The 20,641-nt window shown below is 38.8% G+C and overlaps 1 protein-coding gene across 2 annotated transcripts in view; it reads left to right on the top strand.

Annotated features, from left to right (window-relative positions):
* Positions 1 to 15,382, top strand: part of Uhrf1bp1l (UHRF1 binding protein 1 like) — a 149,547-nt gene extending 134,165 nt beyond the window's left edge. For both annotated transcript variants that reach the window (XM_023716719.1, XM_023716725.1), the window contains 2 exons: positions 11,179 to 11,372; positions 13,384 to 15,382. In XM_023716719.1, the coding sequence (XP_023572487.1) occupies positions 11,179 to 11,372; positions 13,384 to 13,503 (314 nt within the window). In that variant the 3' untranslated portion in view covers positions 13,504 to 15,382. The remainder of the gene's footprint in view (positions 1 to 11,178; positions 11,373 to 13,383) is intronic.
* The last annotated feature ends 5,259 nt before the right edge of the window (positions 15,383 to 20,641 follow it).

Raw genomic sequence — 20,641 nt, 5'->3', positions numbered from 1 at the left:
GTCTCACATTGTTCATCTTTGCATCATCTTGCAGGTGATGGATTATTCTTTCCTGCATCCTCGTTGTTTTTAAGAGATCCTTTCTTACCTTTTGACTAGCTGCACCAGCATCTTCAAGATCTGAAACTCTGTCTTCGCTTTCAGTTAAATGGTTTTGCAAGGTTGTGATTAAGATTTTAATTTCCTCTATATCTCTTTGACTCTGCTTCTTGCGATCTATTTCTTTTCTGTATTGCTCATTCAAGGAATCTGTCATTTTTCTAATCTCCTCTGTTTTTTTATCAATGCCTTCTTTAGAAGCAGTTATAAATTCTTTCACTGCAGTGTTTTTTTCAGATAGGGTTTCCTCCCTATGTTTCTGTAGTTGCTTCTTTACTTCAGATGCTATGGGTTCTGACAATTGTGTTTTTTTTTCAGAAAAGAATTGCGCTCTGAGTTCCTCTATAATTTTCTGCTGTTGCTTATTTACTGTCAACGCTCTTAATTCATGCAGTTCAGCCGAGCTAGTGTTCTCTGCACTTGTTCTGGGTGGGCATTGTGTTTCCTCCATATGTTTCTGTATTTGATTCTTTATTGCAGATGTTATTAATTCAGGGATTTCTTTTTTTATTTCCCATCTGAGTTCCTCTATAATTTCTGCAGATGTTTCTTTAATTCAGAAGCCGTTGATTCATTGCTTTCAGCTGTGTGATTCCCAATTTGTTCTGTGTTAGTGTCCTCTTCACTTGTTACGGGAGAGCTTGGGTTCTGAGGTTGCATTTTGTTCCCTCTCGTCATTTTGTGTAGCACTGTCTTCTGACCTTTGTTGTAGATCTTCATTGTAGTTATAACCTTAGCATGTACTGAAGTTCAGGTGCAGATCTACACAGTTTGGATTTATCCAGGTGTGCCTGACTTGGGTCTGGCTGCTGTGCTCCGCTCCTTCCTGCTGCTGCTCTTGAGGGTGAACCTGTTGTGCTCCTGTGGCAAGATGTTCTGCTCCTGGACTAGCTGGGTGGTTCTATCCTCTACACTCCCTGCAGGAATTGCAGCTGCCGGTTTACAACCCAGGCTTATATGCGAGGCCTGATCTAAGCCTGGAGGGGACAAGGTAGAGTAGGGGGCAGAGGCAGCTCTCTGACACACTCACTGGTTCTGAGCTAGGACTGTTTCTAGGGGTTTCTGGAACGCTGCAGAAATTCCTACTGGGAGTGTAGGGTGGGCGAGGTGCTGCAGAGTGGGGGGTGGTGTCCCAAGGGGGTGGAAGAGCTTCTCACCCACAATGCGCCTGGGCTGGGACCAGTAGTAGGTCCCACCTGTCGCAGGGTAGCAGGAAGCTCTTCCACATACTCACTGGACCTGGGCTAGGGCTGGGTCTGGGGGTTCCCGTAACACGGCAGAAACTCCTATTCGGCGGGCGGCGTTGGGGAGGTGCTGCGGAGTGGTGGGGGGCATGCCAAGGGGGTGGAAGAGGGTCTCACCCAAGCTGCGCCTGGGCTGGGACCAGTAGTAGGTCCCGCTGGCGCTGGGTAGCTGGAAGCTCTCCCACACACTCACTGGACCTGGGCTAGGACTGTTCTGGGGGTTCCCGGAACAACGCAGAAACTCCTACTGGGTGGGCCGGTGGGGGAGGTGCTGCGGAGTCGTGGGGAGTGTCCCAAGGGAGTGGAGGAGGGTTTCACCCACGCTGCGCCTGGGCTGGGACCAGTAGTAGGTCCCGCCTGGCGCAGGGTAGCAGGAAACTCTCCCACACACTCACCGGACCTGGGCTAGGACTCCTCAATTCTTATTTTCCTTTTTTTACGGGATTGAACCGCAGGCCATGTGCTTTGCTAAGCTTGTTCTAAGTAGGTGCTTTAGACCACTGAGCCATCTCACCATCCCCTAATACAGGTGTTTTTTTTTTTTTTTTTTTTTTTTTTTGCGGAACCAGGGATTGAACTCAGGCCCTTGCACTTGCCAGGGAAGCACTTATTCCACTGAGCCATCTCCCCGGCCAACTTTCATAAGGTTTTTTTTTTTTTTTTTTTTTTTTTTTTTGCAGAACCAGGGATTGAACTCAGGCCCTTGCACTTGCCAGGGAAGCGCTTATTCCACTGAGCCATCTCTCCGGCCCCAAAGGGTTTTTTTTTTTTTTTTTTTCAGAACTGGGGATTGAACTCAGGTGCTTGGGCTTGCCAGGCAAGTGCTTATTCAGCTGAGCCATCTCCCCAGGCCCCTTTAATTTTTTAAAAGTGAAAAAAAAAAAAAAAAAAGACTCCATTCCACTGCACACTGTGGCCTTTGTCCATTTTAAGTAACTGCAGCTAATGGGTAGTTTTGGACTCTGTCTTCTGTTCATCTGTCCTCTATGTCTAGTCTCATGGCAGTATAGTACTTCATATAGCTGTATGGTATCTCTTGGAAAGCCTGCTAGTATGAGTCCTCTAATTGGTTCTTTAATATTGCTATCATTTTATAGGTTGTATTTCCATGTAAATCTTAGCATATACTTACTAGTTTCCACTGAATAAAGTATAGCTTGAAATGTGGTTGTGATATTTTTTGCAATAACATTTTTTTAAAGTGTTAGTATTTAAATAACGGTTTTTGGTTTATGAAAGAGTATTTTACATTACATTTTAATCCACTGAATTTCATACCATAACCATTTGTGATAGGGAGATATCCCTACCATTTACTTTTTATTAGAGGAGAAGTTGCAGTTTAGGTAATCTGAGTGACTCGTTCAAGCTGAAATAGCTGAAAAGTAAGCGGCAGGGCCTGAGTTCAATCCCCTGTTCTGCTAAAAGAAAAAAAAAAAAACCAAAACAACAAAACCAGCTTGTAGGCTTTATCTGTAAGGGTCAGGGGTTTGCTTATCAAAGTTTATAAATGTAGAAGCAGTAGTTCCCTAAAATTTTTTTTTTTTTTTTTTTTGAACCGGAGATTGAACTCAGGCCCTTGCACTTGCCAGGGAAGCACTTACTCCTGAGCCATCTTCCCAGCCCCTTCCCCTAAAATCTTGAAAGAAGTTAAATAAAAAGAAATTCACCTTTCTAGTAATACTCTGGCCACACTGGTCCTTTACCTGCTTTGTCTTCTCAGGTCTTTCCAGCCCTTCTCAGATCTTACATGTTTTTAGATCTTCCTTCTTCTTGTCTCTCCTTCCCCATTTCTTCTCTTGCTGCCTTCTTTCTCTCGCCTACCTCCTCCTTGCTTCTCCTTTACAGTTGGCCTTCAGCTGGCTGTGGTGGCACGCTCCTATGATCCCAGCACTCCAAGAGGCCGAGGCAGGAGGATTGCCACATGATCAGAGTCAACCTGGTCTATGTAGTGAGACCAATGCTAGACTGAACTGTCTATCAGGTTGGCCTTGAATAGGAGCTCCCTTCTTACCTCTTCCTATCTTCCCACACGTGCTTCGTTTTCCTCTCCATCTTGTCTCTTCTTGTTCTTTTCTACTTTCCATTTCTTCTCTTTTATATCACTTATGTTCTTCTCCCCTTCTTTCGTCTTCCTTCACATCCTCTCATTTTCCCTTTTCCCTGTCTGTGAATAGTTGATATAAAATGAGTCTTACACTTGTTCAGCCAGTGCTTGCCTATATTCTTAGGTGTCTTTGGTTCTTTGTCATCCTCATTATAGCCAGTGTAACCAATTTTTATCTTTATTTCTTATGAGTATTCCATGTCAGATTTTGTTTAAAAGAAAAGTTTTACTCTTTTAAAGGTTTGAAAGCAAAATACATTATAAATAATTAATCAGTTATAAATAATCAATCTGGTAGTAGGGCACTGTTAGTTTTTTAGGTTGAAAGAGGGCAAGACTGTGGCTTTCCGGGGGCACTGTGCTGGGGCTTCTCATACAGTCCTCCCCCTGCTGAGTGGTGTGCCGGGCCTCGTGCCTCTCAGACCACTGCACAGGCAGCCACTTGCTTTCTGTCTGTAGGACTTTTTCTGTTCCAGATACTTTATATGAACAGTTTTTGTTGTCTTTTCGTTTTTCTAGTTATACATTATTCTAACTCCCTACTTGTATGACAGTATTGAAAATAGTTTCTGAGTTTAACCTGCTATAATGAAATAAATCAAGAACAGTCCAGGGCTGGAGAGATGGCTCAGTGGTCTAAAGCACCTACTTGGAACAAGCTTGGCAGAGCACAGGGACCGCGGTTCGATCCCCCAGCACCACATGCCAGCCAGCCCCGCCCCCTGGTGGGCTGAGCTGGCCACACACACATACACACATAAATAAATAAATGTTGGGCTGGTGAGATGGCTCAGTGGTCTAAAGCACCTACTTGGAACAAGCTTAGCAAAGCATCAGGGACCGCGATTCAATCCCCCAGCACCACATGCCAGCCAGCCCCGCCCCCTGGTGGGCTGAGCTGGACACACACACACACACACACACACACACAAATAAATAAATGAATAAAATTAAAAAAAAAAAAGAACAGTCCACAATTCAGCTTGATGACATTTATCCACATAGATAGAACTATTCCATTTTTACATAATGGGAGTGAAATTGATGTAACTGTCGTGGAGGGTAATTTCACTATATCCATATGAGCAAAAGCTTTATTGGCATTTATTTGACTTTGCTGTTGTCCTCTGGACATTTTTAAACAAACAAACAAAAACCATATTTTTTAAGGTTGGCCAAATAGCTCAGTGGATTAAAGCACCTGCAAGCAGGTGCCCCTAGGGCACACTGAGTTGGCAATTGAGACTGGGCATCTGGGCGTGGTGACACACACCTGTAATCCCAGCTCTTGGGAGGCTGTAAACTGGTGGTTCACTATGAGTCCAATCTAGTACTGAGACCCTGAACATCCTGAAGACCATTCCCTAAAATTAAAAAAAAAAAAAAAAATTCACTATAATTATCTTCTTTTGGTACCCGTGATTGAGCTCAGGGCCTTGTACTTTCCAGGCAGGTACTTATACTGCTGAGCTATCTCCTTGGCCTCCCCCACTTTTTGTTTTTCTTTTAAAGACAGGATCTCCCTTTGTAGTACAGGCTGACTTGAGCGCTAGTGAGCTGTACTAGTGAGCTTGAGCTCACTATGTAGTTTAGGCTGCCCTTGAACTTGTAGTGATCCTCCTGCCTCAGCCTTCTAAGTGCTGGTATTACAGTTGTGTACCACCACACCCAGCTGCGACATCTTTTTTTTTTTTTTTAATGTTTTAGTGAAGAGTTATTTATTTATTTATTTATTTTGTTGTTGTTGTTGCGGAACTGGGGATTGAACTCAGGCCCTTGTGCTTGCCAGGGAAGAACTTATTCCACTGAGCCATCTCTCTGGCCCCAACATCTTTTTAAGGGGGAAAAGTAAACATATTTTACTTGTCTACTCAGTAAAATTTAATTTTGCAAACTGTCCCATGGTTATTTTATGTGATTTTGAAACCTGGCTTACAGTCCTATGACCCTATCTTAAATATGACACGATTTCTGCCCTGGAGTTGTGATGACTGGCCCATAGTTGCCTGTGACTGAAGCTCTGAGTCTTTTTTTGTAAACTTATGAGGTTCCTGAGAGGTGAAGGGTCACAGGTCATGAAGTTCTTTGTCTGGGATTTCTGGTGTCCACTTTTGCCATTGTATGGCTGAACCAGCATGGAAGAGAACAAAAAGTGGGACTGAAAACTGGAGAGTGAAGTTTCTGAAATGGAGCCCCAAAGACCCCACACGGATCCCGGTGTCCAGCTGCATCTGGAGCTAGCACATCACTGTACTCCCGCCACAAGACAGACACGTGTTCTTTTTATAAAGCAAGGTTGAGTTAAGCATCTGTTCACTTACCCCCTAACGTGTTCTATGTGACTCAAAAAATGTTTAAAACACTTTTAATTTTTAATGTTTTTAAACATTCTTAATGTTTGATTGTGACTCAGTGTTTATAATTATTTTTAGATGACAGCCTTTTGGAGATAGCATTCACACAATAGCGTACCATTCACCCATTTAACATCTGCAGTTCACTGGTTTTTAGTATACTCACAGATGGTGTGACAATTATAACAATCAGTTTAGAGCATTTTTTTTTTTCCACAACCTCATCTCCCCCCTAAATACTTTGATGTTGTTCTTTTATTTTTTGGCGGAACCTGGGATTGAACTCAGGCCCTTGCGCTTGCCAGGAAAGCGCTTACTTAACTGAGCCATCTCCCCACCCTAGTTTAGAGCATTTCATCACCCTCAAAAAGCCCTCTACTCCAGGACTCTCAGTTCATTTTTCCTGATCGTATTAGCTAGCTTTCCTATTGTTAGATATAATACCTGACACTCACCTTAAAGGAAGAAAGGTTTAATTGAGCTCACGTTTCAAAGGATGCAATTTATGACCCTGAGTTTTCAGGGCAGGAAGGTCATGGTGGAAGGAGAAAGGTTTTCAATGCAGGAAGTATAGCAGGTGCGTAGCATCAGAGATGAGCAGGTGAGGGACTGTCTCTAGTGCCCACGACACACCTTCTTGTCCTCCTCCATGCTGCCCAGCTCGTGCAGGAACTTGCTCTATTCATCTGGGAGGCATTTCTTGATACATTGCGGTACCAAGATTAACAGTGATGCTGATAGTAATTTACTTGCTGTCCATATGACTTGGTTTATCGTGGACACTGTGGTCTTTTGTGACTGGTTTCTTTGGTTTAATGTAATATTTTCAAGGTTCACCTAAGTTATCGTATGTATCAGTACTTCAGACTTTCGAATGGCCAGTGTTCCATTGTATCAACATTCCACATTTTGTTTATGCATTCATCAGTTGATACACTTCTGGGTGTTACCTTCATTTTTTGGCTGTCACAGAAGATTTTATGCACAGACTTTTTTTTTTTTTTTTTTAAATTTTATTTATTTTGTGTGTGTGTGTGTGTGTGGCCAGCTCAGCCCACCAGGGGGCAGGGCGGGCTGGCATGTGGTGCTGGGGGATTGAACCAGGGTCCTGATGCTTTGCTGAGCTTGTTCCAAGTAGGTGCTTTAGACCACTGAGCCATCTCACCAGCCCCTATGCACAGACTTTTACATGGACATATATTTTCTTTTTTTTTTTTTAATATTTATTTATTTTTTTTTTGTGTGTGTGGCCAGCTCAGCCCACCAGGGGGCGGGGCTGGCTGGCTGGCATGTGGTGCTTGGGGTTTGACCGTGGTTTCCTGTGCTTTGTTTAGCTTAGCTTGTTCTAAGTAGGTGCTTTAGACCACTGCGCCATCTCGCCAGCCCCACATGGACATATATTTTCATTCCTCTGGGGAGATATAGATATAGATATATCTAGGAATGGAATTGCTGAGTCATGTGATAATTCTGTTTGACCATTTGAGGAACTATTAGATTTTAACAAAGTAGCCATGCTACTGTACTTATTTACTGTTAGTACTGCCTGAGGGTTCCAACTCTTCATATCCTTGCCAATGCTTGTTATTGTTTGCCATTTGAATATACCCATGCTACTGGATATGGAATGATGTATAATGATTTTATGTTTCCCTGATGGCTAATGATGTAGGCATGTTCTTATATGTCTACTGGCCATTTGGGTCTTTGAAGAGCTGTCTGTTCACATCCTTTGTTTATTTTGAGTTGTTCATCTTTTACTGAGTTGTAAGTGTTGTATATACAGGAATCTTACAAAATATATGGTTTACAAATGTTTTGTCTGGTTCTGTGGGCTCTTTTTACTTAAAAAAAAAAAAATATTTCTGGCGCTGGGATTGAAACCAGCATTTCATGACTGGGCAATCTTTCCATCTGAACCACATCCACATCTCCACTTTTTTGATATTGTGTTTTGAACCACACAAGTTTTTAAGTCCAGGGTAGTGTTTATTTTTTCTTTGAGTACTGGAGATTGAATCTACAGCCTTTCCACTGAGCTGCATTCCCAACCCATTATTTATTTATTTATTTATTTGCAGTACCGGGGATTGAACTCAGGACCTTGCGTTTGCCAGGCAAGTGCTTATTCTACTGAGCTATCTCCCCAGCCCTTAATTCTAACTGTACTTAAAAAATAAATAAATAAATAAATACCCAGCAATATGCTTGTGATATAAGTACAAAAAAAGAAAGAAAGAAAAAAAAAACACAAAATGAGATTTCTGGCACTCCTCTGTACTCCCAGCACTCAGGAGGCTGAGGCAGAACAATTGTTGAAAAGTTTGAGGCCAGATTCAGCTACATAGGGAGACTGGGTCTCAAAAAATTTTCTTGTTTTGTAACTACACCAGGTTGCTGTAATTTTCTTGCAAAGGAGAAAGTTGTTGGCCAGGGAGCTTCCATAGAGGTAGCTTTTGATTTTCTCCCAGGGAGCTCCATGCGGTGTGGGCTCTGGGGGGACACAGGTGGGGGGCTGGCTGCCCTCCCGCCCAGTAGTCTCCACAGGGGCCAGGACCTGGGGGTCAGGGTCTGCTCATTGTCCCCAGATCCATCTCTCCCTTTTCCTTTTCCCTCTTTTTTCTTTTTTTAATTTTAAAATCCAAATAGAGTAATTTATTGTCTTCATTCTTCAAATAAAAAATCTTGGTCTCACAGAATCTTAATTTGTTTGTTTACTGCACTAGGGCCTTGGCCCAGAACCACATCCCCAGGTCACCCTGACACAGGGAGGAAAAAATGATCTCCGGTGGATGACCTCCAAGTGATGTAGGGGGAAAAATGAAACTCCCAACCTGAAACATACCTGAGACAAGTTCGTGCTCTCTCTAAAACCAAAGAATGAATTTTAGGAACAAATGGAGGTTATGAGCACAATATATTTATTGATGGAAAGAAAGCTGCTGTCCAAGAGAGGGACAGGAGGGGGAGCCTGAGCGGGTTGTCTCCCTGTATTTTTTAAAAGAGAGTCTTTGTTTAATTGCCTAAGAGGGACTCAAACTTGCATGCCCCCCAAAGTGCTGGGACTGTGGGAATGTGCTCCTGCCCCTACCTCTTTTGTTGCTTTTTTGGCTTTAGATTCTATTGCAAAATCTGAGTTCATGACGATTTATCCTTAAGGTGTTTTTAGATAGGGCCTTGCTATGAAGTTCAGGCTGTCCTTGAACTGTGGTGATCCTCCTGCCTCTGCCTCTGCCTCCCAAGCACTGGAATTACAGGCTACAACGCAGGTGCCACCATACCCAGCACTTTCATGTTTTCAAGATTATTTTGCTTAGTAGAGTTATTTGCAATTCCATGTGAATTTGAGAATCAGCTTGATAATTTCTACAAAGAAGCAGCCCCAGTCCAAAAGTGATCAAATTAAAGCGTTAGATCACTTCAGGGAGATTGCCTTCAGTATCAAGTCTTCCAGTCCGTGGACATAGGACATGAGTTTTCTTTCCATGTATCTAGATCATCGTGAATTTTGTTTTTCAGTGATGTTCTTTATACAGTAAAAATTTTGCACTTTTATTAAATTTATACCTGAGGTTTTGAGGGAGCAGGGACGAGAGAGGACAGTGCTAGAAAAGAGTTCATTTTAAGTTTCTTCACTACAAGAGTAAGGAAATAGAATTTATTTTTGCATATTATTTTTGTATCCATCAACCCTGAACTCATTCATTAGTTCTATTACTTTTGTTTTGTTTTTTTAGTTGATTCTTAGTCTTTTTTTTTCCTGTGTAAAAGATCACATCATCTGTGAATAGAGATGATTTTGCTTCTTCCTTTTTTTTTTTTGCGGAACCAGGGACTGAACTCAGGCCCTTGCGCTTGCTAAGGAAGCGCTTATTCCGCTGAGCCATCTCCCCAGCTCCTGCTTCTTCCTTTCTAATCTGGTTACCTTTTATTTATTACTCTTGGCCGGTTGTCGTAGCCAGAATGAGAACCTCTAAGAGAACGTTGAAGCTACCAGAGCAGGCATCATTATTTTTTCTTTTTTGAGACAGAGTCTCCCTGTGTAGTTCCACTGGCCTTGAACTTACTTTGTAGTCCAGGCTGGCCTCACAGCAGTCCTCCTGCTTCAGCCTCCCAAGTGTTAGGATTACAGGCATGCCCCCACTGCGTCTACTGTGAGCAGATGTCCTTGTCTTCTTTCTGATTTTTGGCAAAAAGGGGAAGTATCCATATTAAATATGATATTTAGCATATTAAGTATGTCTGCATATGATAGTATAACTGTGAGGTACTCATAGATGCTTTTTGTCAGATTGAGATTCTCATATTTTTTGTTTGTTGGTATTTTATTGTGAAAAGGTATTAGATTTTGTCAAATGGGCCTTTTTGTGCTTATTGAAATCATAATGTGAGGTTTTAAAATAATGTATGGTAGTACATTAACTGATTTTTTTTTGGTGTTAAGTCAGCCTTGCATACGTGGGATAGATCTACTTGGACTTGGTATGTAACTATTTTATATGTTGGAGGATTCTTTTGCTAGTATTTTGTTAAAAGGATCTTTGTATCTCTAATCATAGATCTGAATTTTCTTGTGATTTCTTTGGCTTTGCAGTCAGGGTCATAGTGGCTTCTTAGGAGATGGTTGGAAGTCCCGCTCCTGTATGTTTTGGAAGATTTAGATTGATTTGGTATTTGGTATTTCTTTTCTAAATGTTTGAAAGAATTCAGCTTCACACAATGAAACCATCGAACTCATAGCATCCAACCTCAGGGGCTGGGCTTTCCTTTGTGGGTAGTTTTACAATCATCATCAATCGTATCTCCTTGCGAGGTCTCTTAGTTCACATCATATTTTTGAGGTATGTTTGGATAGTTTCTGTCTTTTTTGGAGTTTAGCTATTTCATCTATTTTATTGGCATAGCATCATTCCTTTGTTTTTGTATATCGAAGGTTGACAATAATGTATCCTCGTTTGAGTCTAGCTTTATTTTTTTCCTTGGTCTATCTAAAACTAAAGGTTTAACCATTTTGTCAATTTTTTCAAAGAATGATCTTTTGGTGTTACTGATTTTTTATTTTTGTTTTATAATTTTTTTGAGACAGGATTTTGCTATGTAGTGCAGGTGGGCTTTAAACTCAGTAGGTAGCTCAAGCTAGGCTCAAACCTGTGGGAATCCTCCTGCTGCAGTGCTGAGATTACAGGTGTGCGCCACCACACTCTCCTTGATTTTATTGATTTTTCAAAAGTCTGTTTCTTTGTCATAGTACTGTCCTCATACTAATAAAAATAGAAAATTATTTTAAAATTTGTTTTATATGCTAGAACTTTATTTTTTGAAGATTTTTCAAGTATTTTGAAATGTTTTCTGAGTGTTGCATTTGTTTGATCAGATTCTCATATCATTAACTCTGAAAACAATTTGAGAGAAAATGTCAGAAGCGGTTGTACCCTGCTGGCCAGTGACAGGTGTGGCCAGAAGAAACAGCACTTCATCACACAAGCTACTCAGACGAGCCCCGAGGCCCTGGGGCCCCCTCAGGTGGTCAGCTTTGTTGGATGCTCTTTTGACTGCACACGAGAGCAGGTAACATGAAGCCTAATCCAGATTCTATATCAGCAATTAAATTAAGTGTTAAGATACTAATAATTACAATGCTCTGTTTACTTATTTAAATAAAGTATATGGAGTTCCTTTTTGTACCTGAACACTGTGCTAGATGCTGTCTTTGATTATAGTGTTAAGCAAGATAAAAGAAAATACCTTAATTTTTTCTGCCTTGCTGCACTGCTGTCAGTATTGTGATTTAAAAAAAAATTCTCTAGATCTTTTCCACTTTTAAAAAAGTAATATTTAAGACTATATGTTATAGTTTTTTATTTAACATTGTTTAATACTTTTTCATATTGCTGCGTTTGCTTCATGCTTAATTTTAATGGCTGAGTGATATGGATGCGGCTGCGTTGTTACTTCTGAACCTTCCTCTTAACTTTATGTCAGCTTTCAAGCTGCTTTCTTTGTCATTATAAACAAAATATTCAGCAGAATTTTAGTTCAGTTTGATAGAACCACAGAATGAGTTCATTCATCTGTTCATCAGAGATTTACTGCATGACATTTCTGAATGAGGAATATATAATTGAGCAGTTTACTCTCTCTGTGCATTAAATAACTCAGTCTAGTGGCAAAGACAAAAGGTGGCCATGAGGCGCCATAGTGTGCATGCCAAGTGCTGTAGTACAGAGTTGGAGGGAACCGCAACTGAGGTACCTAACCTGGTCTGTAAGGCAGGAAGTCCTGGCTTGGGGATGGAAAAATTCTGAGAACGCTTGGAAATTAAAAATGTGTCTTTTAATGTGTCTATATAAAAACAAAGACCTTAGCTTTATTATATGCTTGTACTTAAGAGTTAGGGAGTGGCGCATCAGTGGCTTTAAGAGGACAAAGCATTTCAATTATGTATAGAGATCTGTTGACCACCCAGAAAACATCTGGAGCTTGGGAGAGAGGGTCGTGCTAGATCATGATTTCTGTGATAGAGTAGTTGAGCCACAGAAGTAGCCACAGAGTCATTCAAGAGAGTGACTCAAATGACAAGAGAAGATAATCTATGAAGTCTGATAGAACATGAAAATTCAGGGATTCCTGAGAAGATGAAAAAGAAGTTAATGTAAAAAGCATGAAAGAGATAGGAATATAAACCAGAAAAAAAGAGGGACTTAGGAAGAATTGGGGGATCGGCAATGTCGAAAGCCATGGACCAGTCTACATTCCCATTAGCAGTGCAGAAGGGTTCCTTCTTCCCCCACAGCCTCTCCAATATTTGTTGTTGCTTAATTTCTCTGTGATAGCCATTCCTTCTGGGATGAGATGGTATCTCAGTGTTGTTTTAATATGCATTTCACAAATGGCTAGTGATGTGGAGCATTTTTTCATGTATTTACTTCTTGTATTTCTTCTTCTTGTATTTCTTCTTCTGAGAAAAGATAAGATAGATACACAGCTACTTTCTCTTAGTTCAATGAGAAGAAAGTTTTGTACTAATATTGGTTAGACAAGGTATCATGTCTGCATCTTGTCCTCTGAATACTATGACGATAACAATATGCAGTGTATTATTTATTATAACTGTCATACTAACCTGTTTTGAAATTGGTTCATTGCTATTTTATCTTTTTTCCAATTAAAATGAATAAAAAAGTTTTTTTAGAAAGCCATGGAGAGATGTGATAGTGAAAGAAAAATCACAAGTTAGGAGTTAGCATTTCCAGTCAACATGGTCTTGCTATGCAGTTCAGGATGGCTTTGAGCTCACTTTGTAGCCCAAGCTGGCCTCGAACTTGGTACAGTCTTCCTGCTTCAGCCTTCCTGCCTTAGCCTTCCTAGTGTTGGGATTACAGGGGTATGCCACCACGCCCAGCAGGAACATTTTTAATTGTGTGACAGGTATTTCCAAATAGATTCTCAATTTAAGTGGACCTTCACCAGTTTAGGGTATTTTTACTATCTCAACTGTCATGCTTTGGATGGTATATAAAATACAGCATATCTCCTGGAAATGATTTAAATAATTTTATTTTTCAATTTATCTTTTTAGCTCATAGAAGAGAATGAATGTCTTAAGCAGGAACTGGCTAAAGCCAAAATGGCCCTTGCAGAGGCTCACTTGGAAAAAGATGCACTTCTTCATCAGATAAAGAAGATGACAGGTGAATAACAGCAGTGGTTCTCAGAACCCAGAGTACAGCTCAGGAGTAAGAAGGTTGTGTTTCGAGTGTACATGTTACCGTGCGTGGAAGACTTTCATTTTCAGGAAATTAAAGTGATACGGAATGTGGTGAAGTGGTGACTATCTCAAAGCCAGTTTGGAAAGTATTAGGTACAAACATTACAATCTTGTAGTTATTTTGCATTTGGGGATTCAACCCTTTTTTACACTGGTGTGATCCAGGGAAGTCCACACATACTGTAAAATAATTCCATGCTGATGATAACGAGATGTTATTTCCTAATTTTGATAATCTCATATAAGAATTTTTTTAAAAGAAAAGAAAACCTGTTGTGTTCACATGAATTACTGAATTTATTTCTCATTGTTTGTTAATAATTTGCTACTCTTTACAGAGATTCAAATGCTTTTAGGGCTCATGTAAAGTTAAAGGAGACTTACAGTTTAAATGTTATTGAAATGATGTATTTAAATCTATAATTATTTAATTACTGTAAAAGTCTAATTGAATTAATAAATTATATAATTAATAAGTTGAACTCTGAAAAACCCTACTGAACTTATTAAAGTAACTTGAAAATGTGAAAAAAGTCACTGTTAGATAATGGGTAAACTATGTAAATGGAAGCTACACTTTTCAACAAAAAGGTGATACAAATATAAAAAGCACAAATATTAGTATAGTCAAGTGATTTAAAAGGCATTACTTGTACATTCCTTTAAAATTTTATTGCTAAAGTAAAATTTGATTGTCCTAAATTTGGCAGCATTTGTAAGTATAAAAATTTTAATTAATACTATTTGTATTATTTCTTTACCTTTATCATTCCTCTTTAAGAAGAATGTTTTTGGGGAATGTGCCTTTCACACACTTAAAATAATTTCATACCATTCTTGTAATATATTAGATAGGTGTTTGCACATACTGAATTTATAAAGCTAGTTTTAATTAAAACTGTGATATATAAATATATATATATATATACATATATAATCTATGATATGAGTTATTGCTAAATTTTTAATTCTATTTTCTAGGAATTAAGGTTGAAAACAACATGAGAGGGAATGTTAATCATACTTTATGAAATAAAAGAATGTGAATGTAAAAGTCAAAGGCTTTGAAGATCTAAAGTATATCTCTGATAGAATTAAACTAGTTGGTGTCTATTTTAAAAATTCACTGTCTTAGACGTAGTCATATCCAAATTAGAAGAGGAAACACCTGGACTACCTTTTTTTTTTAAAGATACTTGAAAGTTCTGAATCATGTTGCCACACTTTCTGGTGCTTTGCTTGCTTGGCATGACTTATGAAGCTGACCTTACGCTGGGTGCTTGGGGGAAAAACACTCGTTTACATCTTGTTGGAATGATTTTGGTTTTGGTAAAACAGTTCTGGCCTTTTTTTCTTGTATGTCATCCATTGTCATTGACATTCCTTAAGTATGCAGAAACTGTTCTGGGAGCTGAGGACACAGGGAAGAACAAATTGAACTGTTATTTTACCACAGAGTATTTTACAAATTATGTGAAACTGTGCTAACCTAAAGCTGTATATTACCTGTAGATTAAATACAGAGGTCTAATTAAAGATTTAAACTGTATATCTTACATTTTTAAGTGGAGAGATTTTGATTTGTAGGTATGTACTTAGCAGAAACAGTCTCTATTATGGAAAAGGATTGATGAGACTTTAATTTCTTCTGAGCTGATGATGTTTCTATTACCTTGTTCTGTATTTTTTTTCCTGTGGCATAATTGCTTAATGTTATAGAAGCTGATTGTTTTCCTTATTCTTTTTAAGTGTATTTGACCTTCCCAAGAAAATCATATAAACAAGAGTTGATAAAATTCTGAACATTCTATGTGGTTTTTTGATTTTTAAAAAAAGAAATTATTTTTATAGAGGTTTAAAAATCATAATATACCTCCAAAAAATGTTGTGTCATGTAACATCTAGTTCCTTCAATAAAAGATGAGAGCTTGATATTATTCAACTCTTGGAAGTCTCTGAAAGGAAAAGTGAGTGAACGAAAATTATAAATACAACCTGATCTTTTGACTTAAGCTCACTTACTTTTCTTTTAGCTTAATCATTACTTCACAGGTTTTGCAGGGGCAGGGGTGAAAGGAAGAATTATTGTCTCACCTCTTTCCGTTTAAGATGATTATATACTTAAGCAATGTGTGTATGTGTGTTGTTGTGTTATGTGTATATGATTGCAACCACTTAAAACATTTATGTTCCATTAAGTTAACCCCCAGCTGTTTGGCAATGTAAGAAGTACAAACTCATCAAGGTTTTTAAAATGATTATAAAGTGGTCATACTGTGAAATATTTTGGTTACTTTCTGGAAGATGGATGTTAATGATTAGGAGATGGAAATGGTAATTGTGCTTTGCTTTTTATTTGTTTTTGTTTTGGGGAGAGTCTTAGTTTGTTTCATTTTTATTTTTAGTCGGTGCATGATGCTTTGACTTATGTATGCATTGAAGAATGACTAAATCAAACTAACGTGTGCCTTATTTCACTTCTGTGTGTTAAGAATATTTAAATCTGCTCCATAGTATTTTTCTATATACAATACAGTTGTTAATTATTCTTACCATGGTGTACAATAGATCTCTTGAACTTATTTCTTCACCTAAAATTTTGTGCCCTTTCACAAACACTCCTACATATCTCTACCGCCTTTGATAATAATTATTTTACTCTCCATTCCTGTGAGTTTAGCTTTTTTACATTTCACATATGAGCAAGATCATGTAGCATTTGTGTCCCGCTGCCTGGCTTATGTTAGGACATAAGCCTAACACATTCATCCATGTCATGAGAAATGACAGGATGTTCTAAATTTTTTTTGAGACTGGGTCTCGCTATGTGTGTAGTTTAGGCTGACCTTGAACTCCCTATGGAGCCTAGATGGGCCTGGAGCTCACAGCGACCCGTGTGCCTCAGCCACACTCCTGAGTGTTAGGATTGTAGGCTGCACCAGCACACCCACATAGTCTGCATATCTTCATCTGTTTGTTGGCACCTTAATGGTTCCCTAACTTGGATCTTGTGCATATTGTTGGAGATGGTATTCTGCATTCTCACCAACACTTGTTTCTCAGCTTACAGTAACTATTCTAATAGGTGTAGGGTACTGCTGTGGTTTTAATTTGCATTCCCTAATGATTGGTGAGTTTGAGCATTTTTTTCATATTCCTGTTGAACATTTGTATATCTTGAAGAACTGTCTGTTAACCCATTTGCCCACTTTTAATTGTGTTTTGTTTTCTTGCTATTGAGGTTTTTATATATTTTGCATGCTAACCCCTTATCAGATATATGGTATGAATATATGTTGTCCTATGCTATAGGTTGTCTCTTAACTCTTGATTGCTTCTTTTGCTGTACACAAAAGCTTTTTGTTGGCTATAATCCTATTTGTCTGGTTTGCCTTCATTGCATGTGCTTTGGGGATTATATCCAGAAAATCTTTAGCTAGACCAATCTCATGAAACTTTCTTCTGTTTTTGTCTAGCATTTTAACAGCTTCTGGTTATGTGTTTAAGTCTTTTGGCCAACTTGAATTGATTTTTATATATGGTACGAGATGAGAAGACACGAATGAAGACAGTTCTTTCAGCCCCAGTTGAAGGTGTGCTCTCCATTCTGTGCTCTTGGTGTCTGTTGAAGATCAGTTCATCATAAGTGCATGGATTTATTTTGGGGCTGTTTTATTCTTTTGGTCTGTGTCTTTAGGCCAGTACCATGCTGTTTGGATTACCATAGCATTGTTGGAATTTTTGTGCTTCTTTTAAATTTTATGTATGTCAAAAACATCTCTGAGGAATCTTGTAGTTTTTTCTTTTCTCATTTTAGAATTTCAAAATACCATTAGATGATAGTAATTGTGATCAGAGCATTATTCTTAATTAAGCCTTACAGGGATGGCTATGTATAATCACAGGCAAATATGTATGTTAAAAAATAACCAGAAAAACTTTTCTGGGTTGTTTTTGTTGTTCTTCAGGGCGTGTCATCATGAAGGTTATACTTCATCTAACAGTTTTCTTTTAGCCTACAATCTCATCAAGGCACCTTTCTATCTCATCGAAAGGCACCATTATTCATGCTGTTTCTGAAACTGGCATCTTGGAAGTTCTATTGGAATGCCTTTTTTTCCCATCAGTTCGTCACTAAGTGCTGCCATTTCCCTCTTGCAAATCTCTCTCAAGATTCTGTGCTTAAAACTCTTACCACTTCCTAATCTAAGCCACCATCAGCTCCTTTTCCCTGCATTACTGCAGCTGTCTCCTAACAGGTCTTGTAACAGTCTCCTGCAGCTGCTCTAGTCCTCTGGGAATCATGCTCTTCACTGAAACTGGGATTCCCTTTTTTTGTTCAAAGTACAATTTTAATCAAGGCAAATCACCTACTTCCACACTCAACCCTAGCTTAAAATACATCAAATGGCTTTTAATTGTTTTTATAATGAAAAAGTATTTAATGTGACCTGTGAGGTCACATGTACTAGGGCTACTGTCTATGCAGTAGTTCAGAGCATTAATTAATTCATGTCTGAAAGGTTAAAACTGGCTCAACACCTAAAAGACACTTGGTGCGAGTTACTATTATCATTACCACTTAGCCTTGTTTTGTACCGTGTTTCATGTTCTCTGTGCTCTACCCTCACTGCCGTTCTTTAAGTGCTTGGGGTGGGCACTCACAGCACTTTGTCCATCGTAGTGCTTTGGTTCACATACTACATTGAACTACACACCCCTCCTCACTGCCTAGGTCAGCCCTGTTTGTGTCTCAGAGTCTGCCCCAGATTTCTGCAGCAGAGTAAGACCAGCTGTTCCACATGACTGCACAGCTCTACTTAGCACATAATGCCCTTATGGATTTTTAATTGTAAATGTATTTGTTCAGTTAGAGCCAGACCTACTAGACTGTAAACTCCGTGACAATAGGGATTGCATTTTGGGTGCTGTTCAATTTTTATTTACTGTTTATTTTTTAAAATTTATTTTATTATTTTTTAAAGAATACAAAATTGTAATAATAAAAGAAAAATTAGAAATGGTACAGAATTTCACTACACAAAATAATATGAATTCAACAGTGTTCATTGTATTGCATATTGTTTAGATTACCAGATATGTGCATGCAGAATTGGATAAAAAATGTAAGAATTTAAGAGGAGAGAAAGAGGGATAAAAAATGAAAAAAATTAAATATGAACTCCTTTCCATGGACTAGCAGTATTCCACAGTACAGTTATCCAAGCCATCCTGCATATGCACATAGATATATCTCCTTTCCCCCCTTCCTTCTCCTGTTCTTCTCTTCATTTTAGTAGTTTCTTCCTTTTGAATAGATTCATTCCCTCTTCACAGTATCTGTTTCTTTGAGATTTTATTTACTCTTTCAGGTTCTTAAACTAGCGAGACAATTTAGTGTTTGCACATGTGGGTATAATTTATTTTACTTAAAGAGTATGGTCTCTAGTTGCATGCATTTGCTAAGAAAAGCCTCACATTTTGTATTTTTTGTGCATCATACAGTCCCTGACACAGAAGTTGCTCAGTAAATTTATTGAAAGAACAGAGTGGAAAACTGAGGTATCAGGGTTGAGGATACAAGGTCCTGAGTTTGATTCCCAGTACCAAAAAACAAAAACCCAACAATAAGTGAGATAATCAAGCAGGTTTTCTAGGTATTGAATTCTTTCTGTCATTTGTGTTGAAGAGAGATGGAACACAGAAGAGTAGCTGTTGGTGATTATCGAGAAGGGACAGACTTATGCCATTCTGTGTCCAGGACTGGGAATATCTGACCTTCTAATTGAATTGTCATAGAACAGAAAATAAGCACATCTTCTCATGGTGCTGCTGCAGTGCTGGGATGTCAGCTGGCTTTTGTCATAGCAGATGGTGTTGTGGCTGTTAGATCTGCCAACCCATGTGCTAAACAGAATGGAAATAAGGCCCAACGAGTGGTGGGTGAAACACTTTCTCTTTGGGAACCTGATTGATAACATAAATTTAAGTTGTGCCTCATTCTTCTTCTTCTTTTTTTTTTTTAATAATTTTATTGAGAAACAAATAGCAATGAGACAGTTTCAAAACCAGCTAGTAGGACAGTTTCAATAATTAATACATTGCATATTGTTGTCTTGGTGGTTATTCATTGTACAAGATGCAGACATGATATCCTGTCCATGAACACTATTAGAACAAATCTTATTCATTGAATTAAGAGAATGCAGCTGTATATCTATCCTATTTTGAATATACAGATATAAAATGGTCTCACATTTGTATCCCCTTTTTTGTTTAGTTTTGTCAGAGAAGGGTATTCCATTGTCGTTTAAATATTGTAGGTGCGTGAATTCAGCAAAATATTCCAATATAGTCCAGTAGTCCATAATAGTAGTGGGTCATCTGCAGGACTGGCAATGTAGCCTGATATTCTGGAACAGACTGTATTTCATGATGTCAGCACTATGCTTCTCCCTTTGCAGATGACAGGTCTGAATCTTAGAGGGTCTTGGATTATAAACTCAAAGTAGCACACCTCCTGCCTGGACTCCTCATTATCCCACCCCAAGCTGTGATTTTTCTTATATGCTGCTTCATAGTCTCTGCAGTTGTGCCTCACTCTTAATGGGAAAACACTCCCATTTTAGCCTGTACCTAGAGGTGCCCTGAAAGGAAATTTTGAGCTGTTTCAATTTTCTTTCTGAGTCCATCAGAAGTTGGGGGCTAGGGAGATACCCAGTGGCATAAGTGCCCGCCTGGCAAGTACAAGGTCCTAAGTTCGATCCTTGGTACCACAAAAAAAGTTGAAATTTCCTGCCGTAGAGCCACCAAATAATAATGTTTTAAAAGAGCAATTTTATTAAATTACAATACTCAATTCATTTTTGTTTTGTTTCCTTAGATGCTCTTTATTGAGAGGTGTGAAAACATGCAAAAACATAAGCACAGTGTGGTCTCTATAAACCACTGGGTAAAGTCTAATGAATTAAAACAAATTAAAATGCAAGTTCATGTTAATATTAAAATACTGAAATTCAGCAATAAATGTTACTAACACTAGTGTAGTTAGTTTCAGCATGTGAAACTG

The sequence above is a fragment of the Octodon degus genome, unplaced genomic scaffold, assembly GCF_000260255.1.
Source record: "Octodon degus isolate 3935 unplaced genomic scaffold, OctDeg1.0 scaffold00004, whole genome shotgun sequence".
NCBI classification, from domain to species: Eukaryota; Metazoa; Chordata; class Mammalia; order Rodentia; family Octodontidae; genus Octodon; species Octodon degus.
Note: the sequence above shows the minus strand (reverse complement) of the source record. Positions and strands in the feature narration are given on the sequence as shown.